The sequence below is a fragment of the Chelon labrosus genome (genome assembly GCF_963514085.1).
Source record: "Chelon labrosus genome assembly, chromosome: 20".
NCBI lineage: Eukaryota > Metazoa > Chordata > Actinopteri > Mugiliformes > Mugilidae > Chelon > Chelon labrosus.
Window position 1 is genome coordinate 12783008 of NC_140353.1, and position 17933 is coordinate 12800940.

At 43.3% G+C, this 17933-nt stretch overlaps 1 protein-coding gene across 2 annotated transcripts in view; it reads right to left on the reverse strand.

Annotated features, from left to right (window-relative positions):
* mnat1 (MNAT1 component of CDK activating kinase) overlaps positions 1–17933 on the reverse strand; it is a 33478-nt gene that overhangs the window by 10972 nt on the left and 4573 nt on the right. Inside the window, exons 2-8 of one of the 2 annotated variants that reach the window (XM_084569084.1) lie at positions 17313–17403; positions 11590–11742; positions 11136–11209; positions 10261–10364; positions 9926–10066; positions 8718–8849; positions 756–877 (exon numbers count right to left, since the gene is read on the reverse strand). In XM_084569084.1, the coding sequence (XP_084425210.1) occupies positions 756–877; positions 8718–8849; positions 9926–10066; positions 10261–10364; positions 11136–11209; positions 11590–11742; positions 17313–17401 (815 nt within the window). In that variant the 5' untranslated portion in view covers positions 17402–17403. Of the gene's footprint in view, positions 1–755; positions 878–8717; positions 8850–9925; positions 10067–10260; positions 10365–11135; positions 11210–11589; positions 11743–17312; positions 17931–17933 lie in introns of those variants that run through there. The other variant, XM_084569083.1, reaches the window with a different exon arrangement.

The following is a 17933-nucleotide window of genomic DNA, read 5'->3' on the forward strand; positions in this document are numbered from 1 at the left end:
GCCCAAAGGGGCCGTCGGGGAAAGCACTTCCTGTGTGTGTTAATGGACGCTCCTGCAGATGCACTGTGGCGGCTTGTGGCAGGGTGATGGTTGTTACTCCCTCTCTCTATCCTAGACCCCCTCCCCCTCATTTTGCTTTCACTCTCCCAGTTAATCAGAGGTGGGGCGAGTGAAATGAATCAGGCTTCGCAAGCAGACCACATTTGCAGCAACACCCTAACACTTCACCTACAACATGCCCTTTCCACAATATAAATAAATGAATTATAATTACTTTATTTTATTGTCCTTTAGTTACCTATAACTTCCTAAAAAGGACCCTTCCTAACCCTAACCCTTTTTCTTTTACCGTGATACCAGTTATAAGAAGTTTCATCAGTATTCAATATATATAGTTTTTAAATTATTCATTCACACTATTACAGCTAAAATTTTTACTTAATATATACTTGGGTTCAGATGGAGAGGACCTGTCAGGGAAGTTCTACTGGAAATCAAATGAATTTTATGAATTTGATTTTGATATTAATTATCACAGAACATATCTGTATGTAAATCCCTGCAGCCTGAAAGTGGATATTTCTTTCCAGAAAACTTCAAAAGAATTTATAAGGAGCAATGAACTGGTAGGATGTTATTCTTCCTTCTTTCAACTTGGTGAGTAATAAATGATAGGTCATAGTAACTGTACGTCTTGAAGGAACTTAAAATGACCCAGTCTATGTGTAAACAATGTTGAGTAAATAAATTTGTACCCGAGTCTCCCAAGCTGCTCCAGTTCAGGCACTGGGGGTCCATAGGTTTCCACTTGAAGGGGTTTGTATCGGTAGAGAACTTCTTCTATCTTGGGAACGGGCTGCAGAGACACATTCTGACGCTAAAAGGAAAAACACAAGAGAAAGAACAATAAACAAAGGACAACAATCGCCATTGTTTCACTGCCGTGTCACACTGGAAACTGCGGCTGTGACACAAACGTAAAAAAACGATCCCAGAATGGGCTTAATGTCAATCAAACTGCGGCATTAACAACCGCCAGTTCTTGATAGACTGGTTTGGAAATGGGAGTTTTGGTCTGACAACACGCTCATTTTCCTCAGGCACTGCTGGTCTGGAGGACAAACTTAAAGAGGACAATGACTGAGCATGTTTCTAGTGGTCAGACTAACGTACTGCTGGCAACTAAGCAGCTATTCTTTATGGAAATCTGAAGCAGAATAAAGGAAGTGTACTTTGGATCAAAACTGGTTATTGGTCTTTTTCCATGAAACCACCAAAAGACCAATCAGGTGCTTATGTATAAATGTAGTGTGAATGAAGTGCTTTATTTTTTGATTTAGCTGTGATTATTTGCTGCTTGCATATTCCTTCCACAGTTTCGCCGCAACATTGTTTGTCCAATTTGCATGAATCTGAATGTCCCTGACAAATACTCGGGATTGTTAAACTTCTGACTGTTATGGTGACGAGTCTCCTGCAGTCATAAAAGCTGCAATGTCAAGCACTGAAAGCTGCAGTCTAGCTGCTCTATAAAACATCCAGTCAATAATTACTCAAAGCTGAGATTTCAGTCGGGCTACTCCAGTTCCTAATGCTCTTGACCATGTTGGTCGTGGGAGAAATATGAGACTTCTTGAGGACACTGTAGAATTGTTCGATTTGGGCCTCTGCCTTCAAAGGGGAATTTCCACACACTGTTAGACCGCTATGTTTTCTCCAGCATTAAAAGTACTGAGACTCAGAAGACGAGCTCGAGTCATGAAACAAACCCAGTATTAAAAAGATGATGCTTAAGCAAACACTGGCTAATTTAGAGAGTAGCAGAGGAACTGGGAGACAAAGAGAAGATGAAAAGATAAGAGAGAAAGCAAAGACAGAAAAGAAGTGGGGGGAGAATAAACAACAGAACACAGAGGGGAGCTGATGAAAACCAAACTAAACGAGTAACATGTGCCCCGCGGCCTCAGACTGCCCGCCCTCACACATGCTTTGGCCGATGCAAGCGCACACACGGGGAATTAAATCTGAGCTGGAAGTTGCAATAGCACTAAAGAGATGCACACTGAGATGGCAATCGATGCAGAGTTTCTTAGCCAAACACAACATTATGTTGTTGTCACTGCCAGGTCAGCGACACACACAGAAAAAAATAAAAACTTACAGTTACACACTTATATATCATCAGTATGTAGTGCTATGTGTCAAAGAATACATTTTGTAAGTGTCTACTCCTTCTAATAGGGGAAGAATGAAAATATGAACAGTATGGAAAATATATAAAAATGTCTATCCCAAGAGACTATGTGCATATTAGGCCATAACAGTTGATTCTGTAAATCAATGGCAGTATTTTAGATTATTTTAGCATCAATTGACCAAATCATGATTGTCAGGTATTTAACACTGGCTAAAAAAAAAAAAAAAAAAAAAAACTTTTCTGTTGGGACATTTTTCCATTACAAGTTTTGTCTATATCACCCAATTCTATTTCCAAGAAGGACTTCTTTCAACTATCTTAACGGAACAAGTCTAAACCTGTTGCATTCAACAGTGGTTTATGCATGCAGGTGGGGGAAGCAGCAGGCCAAGCGACAGTGGCAGCACATTAGCAGCAACAGAGTGGGTTTTTCCACTGAGCAAATAATGAAAGTTGAATGTCAAAACACAACATGTCTCTTGGCTGCATAAGCTCAAGATGACAATTATACAGTCAGTGGAACAACCTGTATGGGACAATAAGTTTCGTCATGTGCGCACATTTTGTGACTTATACCAAATGTTGTCTATTTTAACCCAATGACCACATCTGCGTTCCCAGTATTTAAACATATTTTCATCACTTACAAGGAGATTGTTGGGTGTTTCTTTTAAAGCAAAAAACACTAGACATACTGTACACGTCTCTATGGTTTTCACTCAACCTTTAACCCTAAGGTGCCAGTGATCCGTTATCCTGTCCCATCCCGTCACCCAACACAGAGGAGCCCCACCGCCGGCTAATGAAACCCAGACGAACAAACCCAGTCCCAGTCGTTCTCCCTCACTTTCCCACTCCTTCAGTCTCTCCATCCATCTTCTTTTGAGACTTTCGGCACCGTTTAACTTCCCTACTGCGCCAGTCAAAGAGATGCCCTGGGACGAATGTGTATGTAGATGCAGAAGTCCAGAATGGTAGAGAGAGTGGTAGAGAAAGAGAGAGGCAAATTGGGAGTTGCAGATGGCTGAAGTGCAGTAAATCAGATTTTTAACTGACAGACAGAACAGACCCGGCCCCTAGTCTGGAGACATTTCTGTTGCATTCCTCTGCAAGGGCACCTTCAAAACTGGCATGGATACATCAGCACGGACAAACACAGCTTATAGCCTGTATGAGCAAAAAACAGGCTTTGTGCTTCTGAATATATCTACAAAAACATGTAAATTAATTATCTGTAGTATACACCTAAACTACTGGACAAGCTGTCAGAGCTGTGCCTTCTCAGAACTCCACCACACCTAATAATACTACTGAAACTTTCAATCATGGACTCATCACGTCCTATTAAAAGATTGTGTGAATTACAGCACATGAATGTTGTTTTCCAAATACTCCAGTGAAAGAAAGCAACAGAAGGAGAGAGCGAGAGAGAGAGATGACCCCCAGCCAGGCCCAGCAGAGCAGAAATGGCTGAGGGACCAGGGGCCATTGGAACAACACCGCTGAAAGAGCCAATACAAACATCTGCTTTTATCATCATGAAGGCCTGTTCTACCACCTATACATTGTGTGTATTACCAGTTTGTGTGTGTAACCAGTATTTAAGACTCTTTTAATACCCCCGTGGCACTAAAATGAAACTCTGGGGGCCATCAATCTTAATAAAACCGCAGGGAAGGATGATTTGAGGAAATCACCATCGCGCCAGTGGGAGCATTCCTACTTCATTTGTGCCTGTACCTCAGGTCCAGATAGACTAATCGTGACTTGGTAATCTTGACCTGGTCGAGTTAAGCTGTCACAGGTACCTATCCTCCAGTTGGTGGATGTGACAGCTGTGCTGGCTCGGCAAGCTGCTCTGCGCCTCTTGGGTTTAATTCAGCTTGTGATGTACCATGACATTACTCCATCTTAAACAGTACCATCGGGGAAAGCACCGGGGTTAGCACATCTGACAGAGTGACACGGCAGACATTAATGTAGGTTTTATGGGACAGGAGTCTCATAAAAGTCACATTACTTCGGAGGTTTGAGAGGTCTGTCCCTAAGGCATGTGCCAAATCTACATTAAAAACAAGAGATGGCTGGGTCTGTGCCATAGATGATCCTAGGTTTTATACCAATTTCCTTCACACGATACATCAATTCACATCAAACTCACTATTACAGATATTTTTATGTATTTTTTATTACCTGCCGATTACTTTTCATCTGTTGGTTCTTGTAAAATTGTACTTTTTTTTAATGTTTTTATAATAGAAATTGCAAATTTGTCGATCATTTAAATGCTTAGAGGTGTTCAACGTTTAACGTTTACATCGGTTGGCCACAGAGAAGGTCTTATCCAGTGTTCATACTGTTAGTCGTGATTGGTTAACAGCACAGATTGTGGGTCACCGCCCAAAATGCCAAAGGAAAACCATGTTACACATATACACGCACAGAGCACAACACAATCATCAGCACTCTCCGGACCACCCCCTCACCCCATCTCTCCCCTGACTTTGCAGCTCTGCAGGACACATCAAGGTTGCAGAGACTAACCTCTCCATCAGCACCTTCACGAAGACAAACAAACCACATATAGAACACTCACTTGGTTCCCGAAAGTTTAGGGAGCCACGGCTTCAGAGTCAGCGAGACCCTCTTCACTAATGCATAAAGTGATAATGAGACCAATGGAAAGGAGAACAGTGGTCAGCATTGTATAGGGGATAAAACTAATACGCCCAGTTAGGGGCCAGTCAAGCCCCAACCCATCCTCAGCCCTCACTTCCACCTTCCGCCCTGGCACTGCCAGTGCTTCTGTATGGATAAAGAGCTTTGGGCTGCTCACTGGCTCACTGAGTCGCAAGTAGCAAGTGTAAAAACTGCTTGCCACACATTGCCTCCCCTTGCCTTACAAGTTTAAATATAACTGCCTGACCAGTGGCAGCTGCCCCAGCGCAAAGCCCCTAAAGCTGACAACTCCTTTTTCCGCTGGGCTGGGCCGGCTTGCCCGTGGGCAAGGGTTGTTGAGGCCAACCAAAACAGGGCCAAACCAGGGGCAGGGGCAGAGGTGTGAATGCCCACATGTGTCGGTGCCAATCAGCCCTCAGGCTACTCTTTACCCCCTGAGGTGACCCCCCTCTCCCCAAGCCGCTTGCGTCTATCAGGCCGCATGCCAGCAATCCAATAAAAAGGAAGAAGCCAAAGGTCAAGGGTTATGCACTCTCTCACATAAAACCTGTTTTGCTTTTTTAAATGCTTTAAATGGCAAAAGTGAGTATAAACAACGTAACATCTATTGGTGTCTGCTACTATATGTCTCAGCAGTGTAAATTATGCATATGAAGGGAGCACTGAAGAAGAGTGAGTGGGGGTTGTGGTGAGTATAAAGCAAAAAAACTCTCAGGCAAAACAGGTTAGGCCAGTCTGCCAGAGTAAAGTAAAGCAAAGCTTGTCCTGAGTTGACGAGTATGTCTACTGAACAGAGGTCACCGCAGAGGACAACTTTACCAAGTAAAACAGGCCTGAGCAAACAAGCTCACAGCATGTCTGTTTGTGTGTGTGTGTGTGTATGTACTTGTGTTTTCTGTGGTAGTCAAATTCCACCGCCTAAGTGCAGAATGGACTAAAGCCAGAGAGAACCCGAGGATATTTCAGACAGCTACACATCTATGTTTAGGGATAAACTTTCCACCCACATTTGGCTGATTGTGAATGTGAGTTGCTCTTTGTTTATGTGTGTGTTTGCCTTCTGCTTTCATTAGGTGCCCATGCTGGCCTCGTCAGGTATGTCAGCTGCTCTGCCGCCTGCGAGGAGTGGACTGGGCCCAGCAGTGCTGGAAGCTGGGACCTTTCATTTAAGATGGCGCTGAAAGCTGTCCCAAGGTGAAGAGATTCCCCATCGGTCAACTGCTTTCAAACGGGACACTACAGCAGCTGAGGACAATTCCCAACAGCACACACGCAGTCTTAAATCAGAAAATATATTAACTTTACTGAGATGAACAAGGCAAACATGTTTAAACAGATTAAAAAAAGACCTTGTAACGCATGTGGTTAAACTAGACATCATTAATATAATCACCCCATGTCGGTGTTTTGCTCAGAGCAGGTGCCAAGCATGGCGACTCTTGTCATCATGCTTGGCACTGACGCTAGTTTAATGTGTCAGACAACAACAAGCAACCTGTTTAAACAGTGAACAGTAGTCTCCCTCCCACACAGACTGTCTCTTTTGATATTAGCGCACATCTATTTTAAAAGACACTTTATTCTTCAAAGGATGTTTACTCAGACTGGGTAAGGGGGGGAGGGGGTATTTATGTGTTGTGTGCATGCACCCGCATACGGATATGCGTGTCGTCCGTTCAATAGAGAGCCTACAAAGTGAGGGATTAATGAGTGATTCCAGACCATTCCTGAGGCAAGACCAGGCCCATCCCACCCCACATCACACCTGGACTAAGACTACTTTCCCTAGGGATTGGTTAACTTCCTCAAGCATCAGTACAACAGCAATGTTAGCATACAACTAGAAATAGAAGGGTCAGGCTTGGAGTCCCCTTTACAAACTCGCCCTGGCAAAGAGCAGTGCCAGGATGGCCGAGATGTTCCCTTACATGTTCCCGGCAGAAACATATCACAACTAGATACGACATTAGATCACTCTTTAAATGAAGTCTGGAATGGCCGGGAAGCTGAGGAAGAGCTGGCATCCTCAAATTCCATGTATTGGACTGTTTAGAGACATGCAGAAATGCCATGCCACCAGTGACGGCTCACCTTGGCCCAGGGTGAAGCAGCTGGCCGAAATGCAGTGACGCAAGTGGTGGCTGTAGCGGGAGGGGGTAGAGTTGGGAGGGATGTTCAGGGGCACCACATATTTCTGCTGCTGTGACTGGTGAACTTAAGCATAACCAAAAACATCCAGATGAAAAAACAAGAGGTCGAAAATCAGCCCCAAGTCCATCCATCACTGTTACAATCAAACGGTTTCCTATTTGTGAAAATACTTCACAAGAGATACTGGGGCTTTAAGACACTCAAGGCAATGTTTTTACGGCTTGTTGGACCAAGACACATTAGCTAAAAAATATTCTGTTTATAATGGCAAAAATATCAAAAGTTCAATTTGGCTTGGTTACATAAACGACTAAAAATTATAGAAATATCATATTATATTAGATTGGCAGAAATTAGTTAAGATATAAAGAAATCTCTCGCAAATACGGGCCAGCTTTAAAAATGTGTTTTTACATTTGCCTCCCGTAATTTCTGCTGAAGAAAAACTGAAACCCTGCTTGGAGCAAGAGACCACAACCAAGCGGATAAATGAATTCCAGCAATCTGCAGGAATCTACCGCTCTGTGCTGAAAGCCCACCAAGTCAAACAGAAGTCATTCTTATGGACTCTTGAGGCGAAGGGAAATCCAAACCCACACGTTCCCCTGAGCCGAGTCTCTCAGCCTGACGGCGCAGATGCATGGTGAGAGGTCTGATCCAGCAACAGGAGCGTGGGGATGGGAAGATGAAGAGAAATGGGGGGAAAAAAGCAAGGGAAAAACAGCCACAGAAGAAGCCAAGAGCAACATAATTGTGTCGTTTCTTTCTCCATCAGCAAGTTTGACTTCACACTGTATATCAAGAGGGAGAAAGTCAGAGCACTATGTTATTCATCTAGATCAATCCAATCCTTTTTGAATGGCAGTGTATGAGGCAGCCATTTCTTAAAACAGAGACGTGTTTGTTATACCTGAGTAAATCAAAACGTAGATCCTAGCTTGAGTTTAGGTGAGCACAGAGCAGATATCTCTCCCACGCACCACTGAACTGTGGGAAGACAACCATACCTCATGAGGGCTGCTGTGGAGGGGGGTGGGGGATGATGACACAGCCTATCTCATCACAGTAAAATGAAAATAAACGACTGAAAACCTGAACGCGAGCCAAATGGAAGGTCTCTCAAGACACGGTGTGCTCATAGCTGCAAACTCAGAGCGTCAAAAGCCCCGAGCCCACATGCTCGCTCTGTGAGACCCACCGACGGCCCGGAGGAATGTGATGACATGACTGAAGGGGTGCGAGCCTGTTCTCACACCGAAGAAGCACCAGACGCAGGAACATCCTCTGTTTGATGGTCCTGATTGATATCACTACGCCAATGTCAACAAGCACTCCACGTAAAGTTTAAATTAGCAGATACACCTCATCACTAATGGCCAGAGGTAAACAAGTATATGACCTGAAAGAGATTACTGTAAACAGCTTATTGTACCGCATAGTATATACGGTTTCTTCAAGCTATTTGCTCATACTGCTTTCATATGAAACCACAAAGGCCAGTCTGATAAATGTATTCTATGAAAAAAGGAGCCTTAGGGGAGAGGTACGCACGAAAAGCCCATCAATGGTGAAAGGCTGTTATGAATACCCACCACTATAAGTTTTCCAGATCTTTAAGTCTATCATAACTCAACACTTTTACCATAAAAATGGTGTCTGAGAGCTAATATACCTAGAGTATTAAACTTACCATATGGATTCCAGTTGAAAATAGGCTGGTAGGCTTCACTGCCTGTTTCTGCTGCTCTATCTGCGTCTCCAGCTGGGCAGCACGAACCTTGTGTTGAGCGAGTAAGATGGTGGCAGGAAGCCGCGACTGCTCCTAGAAAGACAAAAGAGATTTTAGGAGAACGTTAACCCACGTGTGTGATACACGCACGCGTTACCCAGGCATCTCTGCGCAGCTGGATAACCATCGGCACACAGCGCTGTCAGGCTAGCTGCCATATTACTGAAGCAAGCCATATTAACAAAACTGTGGCACTGCAGGGGACGCTGCTTCAAGTGCACAGCACCGACTTCACCTCCATTAAATGCAAGGTCGGACGTTTCAATTTCTTCAGTGGAGTGTTGCCAAGCACAGAGGTCTAAGAACACACGCTTGGACAAATTATTCACTGAAGAGGTAGGACGTTTTGAAGGGGTGGACAGCAATGGTGGGGCAGTCTTGAGAGTTTCTTTTAGCATTTAATAATATAACAAAAATGATTTGAAGTCTCCCAAAACTTCAGGTCTCACTGCAACAGCTGAAAGATTTAACACACACCGGTTTTGGATAGGCACTGTACTTGCTTTACTTGAATGACAACACATAGTTTGCATGTTTCTCATTTAACAAAGAGCCTGGGAATCAATGCTCAAAACAAACACATACGACTACAAACAAATAACGTGAATCCAGAGTATGTAATTTTAATCTTTTGTTAGAAAAGAAGCCACTGCACGTGCAAGAATGACAAGTTCTCTGGCAACGGGGACGTACAGATGTCAAAGCTCAGGAGGGTTCCCCCAGGGGGGTGAGGGCTGATCTCATCTGCCTATAGTCAACAGGCCCTGTGCCTTAAACAAACAAACACACAGCTTAGCCTGCTATCTGTGATGGTCCTTCAGCAGCCCGCTCTGCAGGAACAATAACTTCCAAAGCCCGCAGCTCAACACAATGGAGCCAATAGGCTTTGGAATCACAGAAAGAGAACAATGCAGCCTGCAGTACAATGACTGTTAATAAGCTCTTAATGATCCCACAGCCATGAACCCTCAGGCTGAGTGTGTGTGTGTGTGTGTGTGTCTGTTGAAGTATGTGTGTCAAACACCGAACATCTGTCATAATGTGATTTGTTCTTTCCTGGTCTTTCTGAATCACTCATCCTATGTACGTGCAATATGTGTGCATCTCACCAGCTCATCCAGCAGAGCCTGTTTGTTCTTCTTCTTCGCCTGTAGCTGCCTCTGCTCCTCCTGCAGCACCTCCAGTCTCCGCTGCTCATTGCCCTGTTGCTCCAGCAGCAGCAACTCTTCCAGCTCTTCCTGCTCTCGAGTCTTTGGAGGAGAGAGAAAACAGTATGTGGCAAAGAATGTCACAAGATTGACCACAAGGCTGAATCCAAACAATCTGTGGCAATTCCATCCTGCACTTGACCCCGCAGTCTGACTTCTCATGCAAAAAAAGCACATTTATCATCATTAGTGAAGATGTCGTGCATGAATAGGAAAATACACTCAAAGGTACATACAAGCTTAGCCTTATTCTTCTGGATGAGATCTCTGTTCTCTCTCTGGTACTGCTCCATCCTCAGCTTGGTGTTCTCCACATCAATGTTGTTTGTCAGGTTATACACTACATGGAAAGGGCATAAATCAGCTTTACCCCCTTTAACAAACAGATCCATCGTTTCAACCTTATGTTTTACAAAAAAGCTAACACTCATTTTCTTTTTTTAGTGTCTTGTTTTCCATGTCATGCTGCACACATGTGCCTTAAATTGCCCCCAGGGATAAGAAAAAGTTTTCTGAATCTGAAATAAAACTGCTGCTTTGTCCTTATTTTATTCAGAATGGGCTGAAGCCTTTTTAAAATACGAGTATTTTGCATCACTGAGTGTTATGGGGTTAAGTGACAGATTTTCAGCAACCTAGTGCTATTCAAGCTTTGAAAAATGTCTAAATTCAAGTCTGCTTAAGGTCAATTATAAAAACACATTTAAATGTTTAAGGGGTTTAACAATAGATGGGCTCTTTATAAGAGTTTTTAAAGCTCTAGACAGGAACATTTGCAAATATGAAGCATTCAAGGTTTAACAAATATAATAAAGGACCTTATTTTTATGGGCCTACTTCAAATATAACAGTTGCTGCTTCTGGACATGATTTGCAGCAGCAGTAGAACAGGTGGCCACTGATGCAAGTAAGTAGTAAGGATGACCGGCCACACCATATACAGCTCTCATTATACATCCATGAAGGGCTGCCAGTCAAGACATGTTAACATTGGCAGAGCACTTCCCTAATCCAAGCCCCTGGCGGGCACTAATGCCTGCAAAACATCCCCTTGTGAAAGCCAGAGTCAAGGAGAAATCATTACATGATGCTCCCAAACTGGTGCTCCTACCTATGTCCTCCACTTGCTCCAGATAATCGTTATATTCTCTCAGGCTGGGGAAGTCAAAATCTCTCTTGTTGTAACTGCAGAGGAGAGGAAGAAGAGATTCAAATAGTAAAACCTGATGAGAGCAAACACGCTCTGGCATTAATAGCCTCCATTAAATCAACCATTTTATAATACCATGTCTGCATACTGCCTAATAGACACACATTAGATGTCAATTAAGGGGCTATTAAAGAACAGATAAGTGAGGGAGAGAGAAGGCAGGGAGGGGCAGAGAAGTTAAAATCTGGCAGAGAAAGAGCCTTCCCGTTTGAGCCCACCCTGGGGAGACTCATTGTCTACAAAACAAACAGTGTAATGAGAAAGACAAAGGCAGCTTAAGAAGTGGGAGGAGGCACGGGATGACACATAAACACGCCGAACCGCACCCCTCACCCTCACGGTCCCCCTCACTCACATCTTCAGCACCTTCTTGCGAATCTCCACCTCCTTGTCCACCGTGGGGTCTTCGAAGAGCTGCACACGGAAGTTGCTCTTCCTCAGGGGCGTGTCGCATTGCACGCAGTTGCCCGAGCCGCGCACAAACAGCATCTCCACGCAGTTCTCGCATCTGTGCGGGAGAAGACAGGAATTGAGGTGGCGTGGGCGTATGTGACGGCCGAAATACAATTTTCCTCCGAGTGAAGCAAATTTGTGTTGTTATTTTATTTTTATTTTTTTTAATGTCTGTAAGCAATCATCAGGCACAATAAGTGATAATGGGGCATATGATTATTTCCTCTGAGTGCTCAAAGATGGCTGGGATTATGATAGGAATGTCGATTAGGCTGCCTCCCACTCTCAGACAAGAGGAAATTAGTCTGACACCCCATCAGTGGAGTGTCTGTCTGCAGTGGAAAAACATTTGCTTTATTGTTATTTCAACAGACCTCAGTCATTCTGCCGCGTTGCATAATATGATCAAATCCAGCTCAGTAATTGACTGTGTAGTCTATCATTATATGAATGGGCTGAGTCTTACGTAATTTGGGAAAAGCACAGAGAAAAGGCAACTGCAGTGTTTTACATATTCCGCACTTTATTAGTAAACTTAAGTTAGGTTGACATTATTTATTTGAACATTTAACTTGAACTTTTCCAACTTTTCTGGCAAGAAATATTATTATTATTCCCGACATGGTCCCCAAATGAAACAAAGCTGTATTATGGAGAAGTTTAAGCCACATTTTAAAATACCGTGGAAATCCAGGCAGCAACTGATCAAAGCATTTGCTATAAATCCGTTTAATGGACGTGATTACTTTCCAAGACAAAACGACGTAGCAATACAGCACAGTCATGATGAGTTTTTCAGGTGGCCTTTAGTTCCTCATATAACCATGAATCACAACTCCCTGCAGTAAAGGGCATACCTCTCCCCTGTTACCAGCTCTCAACAAAAAGCCAGAAACGCTTTTCGGATACTGATGAGGACTTTCAGGTAAAGCCCAGGTTCAAACAGGAAGGTTTACTTCACGCACCATCACGACAACCACCATGGCAACCAATCAGCAGGCCTACCTGAGGGCACAATCCTCAGCTTAGCCATCAATCACACCTTTATGCAGGTAGGCGTTTACCCATCAGTCACACTCAAGTGAGGAGCGGACACTGAAGACAATGGGAATGTTGCTTTATCTCCCCTGATGGGGCGGAGAGCCTGGATAAACGTTTGCACAGTACACTCTCTTAATTAAGTCTCCGTGGAGCTTTATTTCCACAGGAATCCACCTTCCTGCTTGTGACCACCTTCACAAAAATGGACATCTGGTTTCCAAATGGCACCGTCTGCTTTTGAGTACTGACAGATTTGATTAAAAAATATAGCAAGGCTGAGTGGAAAAAGGCAGATTTTTCACCTTTTTCGTCACTGATGGTATGGTTGAGTCATTTCTTCCCAAAAGTCAAGGACTAGGCTTGAGACAACAGTGCCAAGTTAAAGGTTCTCATCAGGATGGAGCCTATTAGACAGAGTCATCCAGCAAAACATTTCCCTTCATCAGCAGGATTCAGAGCAGAAGAAAAACAGTTAAATAAGAAACTGCAGAGCCATGGAGTTTGACTGTTTACACCTAGCGTCTCAGATAAGGGTCAAACAAGCACAACCTGCCAAGTATGACACCAAGCTTTAGCAGCTATACAGCAAATAGATCGTACAAGCATGTCACTTCAGCTTGGCTCAGATAAAGCAGCAGTATAAAAAATGAAAGCCAAACGTCGGACAGAAACATCTGCGTCGTCCAGTTGGTGATTCAGAGTACGAGGAGCCCCTGCTCAAGTGCACCCTGGAAGAGGCAGATGTTCGCTGTGGCCTCAGGCTACAGGAGATCTATAGGCCTGGCCATATGGAGGTGGATGGAGGGATTCAGCTTGTTTCCACAGGCCCACAAAGAGCTCATTCATCAACACGGGGCGAGGAGTGGGGCGTAGCTTGCCCCCTGCCCCATAAATGGACCACACAACAGAACCCTCCAAAGGGGAAATCCTGTGTAACTCTAGAGCAAAGGGGTGACCCTCTAAAGGAGAGGGAGGAGATTTTTAGAGTCAATTTGCCATCTTTCTTCTGAAGTGTGCCTCCTCTTAGTGACAGCTTTCAGACTGTGCGTGATTTGTAATCAAAGGCAGACCCAGAATATTCTCGCCGATGCTACGCTTCATTACTCAGGATACAGAGCAGTTATATCTCTAGAAGCCCTCTCCATCTCCGTGTGTCCCAAGGCTGTTATCGTTGACTGAGTGCTCCCAACTCCTCCCTCTCTCACCTGTCCTGCTCGGAGCTCCAGGCTCCTATCTCTCCCATCTGCAGCTGTCAGCAGGTCAGGGAAGGGGGTGGTAAGAGGAAAGTAAACAGGGTCCTGGCTCAGCAAAGAGACTCCGCCGCCACCACTACACCTTTCGTGACGATGCCTGCACCCTGGCAAGAAAGGGCAAGCACGAAACCGCACTACAGACAGGAGTTTATTTTATGGTGTGCCGTCTGTACGTTTCCGTCATGACGCTGATGATCTTCTCAGACTCGCTGCGTCCAGACAAAACCAAGCAGGCTTCGTGTGTAATCTAAACCTGCTTTGATGCTCTGTCCTGCCAGAGAATTATGATACCTGCAGCATCACAGCCAAAAAATGCTGACGCCAATACCTACTGCGTGAGATCTAAAAAACATTAACTTCTAAAAGTCTTCAAGCAGTCTTAAACTGAATGCTTTCTTTAAATGATAACCTCAGTAATCAGTAATCATTAGAGAACAAATAACAGCAAAATTCACAATACTCTAAAATACAGTGAAAACCATAAAGTGATGGAACTTGTCTATTCCACTTCCGCTAAATAACTGCGTTTTTCAGGCAATATTTTTCATTTCGAGTTTGTAGGAACACGGTCTAATCTAATACTGATGTAGAAAATTAACAGAGATGTGATGTGACTCCCTTAAGCAATCACTGCTTCATGGAAAACCATGAAGGCAAATGGTGCCAAGTCCGCTGAAGTAAGGAGGGCTGCTGAAGCCAAGAGGAAAAGAAGAAGATGCGGATACTCCCACATATCCCCATATGTGTACAACATGTGACAGAGACTGGAAAGCTGGGATTCACTTGATTAGTCTGTTCATCAAAAATAATAATTTTTTAATTTTAATATGTTGTAGTCTTGGTTAGACTTGAAGGACAAGCAAACACTATATATATATATATATATATATTGGAACCCTAGGCAGAAAAAATATCTCCCACTTTACCACTGTATGTCAACCTGGAAAATACAGCTATCATTTGAAGGAATCTAGTTTCAACCTAATGAGGTGTGTCTGTCCCGTCAGGCTCACTATGTTCACCCACTAATCGCCACCGTATGTCTGAGCTACAATTGTTTTTGCCTGTCTGTGCCCAGTGTCAAATGCCAAAGGACGAGTGTGGCCCGGTGTCATTGTGCAAAGGCAATAAATAACACACATCAAAATGCCCCCAGTGACAGGGATGCAAAATGTGCTGTGGTGGGGTTTAAATTTAGACGCGCAGAGAAGCTTAATAGCGCAATGCACCGCTGAAGGTTGGTCAGCCCAGACTGGAATGGCCACTCAAGCGGGCCAAAGAGATGTTTACAGTTATTTAAATGGATGAACCAGAGCAGAGTCCAACTAGGCTCAGCTAATGGTTCATTTTACCCATAATCATAAACCATATTGCTTGTTTTGTCCACCTGACAGGTGGGTAAATACCCACTTCACATTTTAAGACAGAGAAGAGCAGAAAATAAACTGGGTGATGTGATCGTCTTGTAGTTTGCTAAATAGATTATATTATTATTTCAAATATTTGTGAACATTTCCTTTACTAAACAGTAAAGCTAGCCTAGATTGAGTTGCTACTGTAACGCTTACCTAATACAGTTGATCTGGCTTGCACCACAACACCACAAGTTTTGGATTTCTGTAATTGTTGATGTGTTAGTTTGTGAGTTTAATTAAATATACAGTATATGGATTCTTTGTTCGCGTACATGCATTTTGCTTTCTGCTATATTCTTTCATATTTCCTGCTTCTTTCTTACAAAGTTTTTTTGACACAGAGCTGCTGATTACACCAAAGGGGAAATCAGCAACTGTGAAATTGAAACACACTCTGAAGCTACGGTATAGGCCTTCGTATCTCCAATGAGACATGCCACAAACAAAAAGCCAAATGACACCAGTGACGAAAATACTAATACAGTTTGAGAGTACAGCAGTTTCTGAGTGCTGCATAAATTCACTGTCGCACCGCCGCTGAGGAAAAAAAAATAAAAAATCCAAGGTGACCCGAGCAAGGACATCTCTCCACAAATTGCTTCATTGCAGAATCATTTTAATTTTCTGCGTGTAGCCCCGCATCCAGACAGAGGCAGTGAGTTATGAGCTCTCTGACCTGATGACAAAGCACGACCACTTCCTGATGGTGCGGTCAATAAACGGACAGGGTCGAAAAAAGATGCACTCATCAGGCAACTGCCGTGACTGCATAATGCTCGCGGAGAACAAGTTCTCCCCTCTTCGTTCAAATGTCGGGGATTTTTAAACAGATGACAAGGTTAAATACTGTCAAACAAACAAGTTGTACCGAGCACTGGCATGAGGATGATGCACCGCCGTGGAGGAATAACCAAAGGCATTGCACAAAACAGTGATAAAACAGGTGATCAAAACTAAAAATATCATATATTTGCCGGTTACAGTTGCAAAAAATATAATATTAAGATATTACTTGAGGAACAAGTAAAGTTTGTATCTTCTGCTTCGTGAACAGCCCACCCAGGATAAAGCCAGAGGTGATGTGACAGGCTGATCAAACCAGACCTACCACAGAGGTTTAGCCAGTAAATGAAAATGGTTTGTTTATGTGTAAGAATTTACATGGTTGCATTACGATACAAACACAGAAAAGGTCACGTTTTGGTTGAATTAATATACTGGACTCGGTTTGGGTATGTGTACCTGGAAGGGACTTCTGTTTCTACTTGTAACTCTGGTGGAGACAGACAAACAGTCAGCTATTCTGATCACAATAAAGCATCGCAGCTCTGGTTTAGATCAGACTTTATTTGAAGGAACGGCCTTTTTAAACTCCTCTGGATAAGGTTTAACTCGTGGTGTGGTTAAAACTGTGAGTTTATACTCCATGTTATTAGACTCGCATCTCCCTGCCATCCTGGACTTTTTGTACTTTCCATTAAAAGTCATATTTCCAAGAACTTCAGTGGTCTAATGAAAACAGGGAGTGTAGTTAGCATGTGCAGGTCAAGTGAGGACAAAAACCTGTGGGGTATTATTTAAAGCTTATTTTATGTTTTTTGAATGGCAGTCACTGTTTACCTTATTAAAATGATTTATCACCAATATGATAACTATTAGCTAGAGTAATATGGGGGCAGACACTTTGCTCCTTTAATGACTGAGCATAGCAAACCGTTAGCTGTTAGCTAAAAACATAAATAAAACGATTCAACGTCAAACCTTTAATACTCCACATATAAAGATGAACACGGGTGGATATGGTGTTGGAATTAAACTTAGCGGCTGCTTTTGAGGTTTCTTGCGTGCCTTTTGAAAACTAAATGTTTGTTTTTCCTCTCCTCTCCCTCTCGTAGATGTCTAATGTAAATACTCACAGCGTGTGGCCGCAGACGTTCACCATCAGCTTCAGCGACGGATTCCTGTACTTGGTTGTTTTGCATCTCGGACACCCCTGGTCGTCCATTTCTGTCACAGCCACAAAAATATATAAAAGTAAACACAACAAATGTCAACAAACAGCAGCCCTCCAGTCACTTTCTTAGCGGCGAACCGCTGCGTTTCAGCGAGTGCGGTCCGACGGGAAACGCCGCTAGTGAGAGTGGTTCCTATTTAATGATAACCCCCCTCCACAGCAGCGGTGGTCATGCTGCGTTACAGGAACATACAAGGGTCAATGGGAAGTCCCAGGATATCTGAGGAAAAACACACAGTGGTTGAATTTACAGAGAATTATAAAAAAGCTGCTTTTGATTATAGGTTCCACTGAACTCCCATATATTCCATGATGTAAAGGAAGCCTGAACTAAAACATAATTAAAACCAAAAATCAGCGCAGATCCCTGGGGCTTCTGGCATCATATAGTTTCTGGTGAAAGTGCAAAAGTTTGGGGGAAATATTCATTCTGAATTTATGAGCTTATGTAATACACTGTTGCCCATAAAGTTGGAATAATTTTGTTTTCAGAGACATTCATGTTTGTATTCCTATTTATACA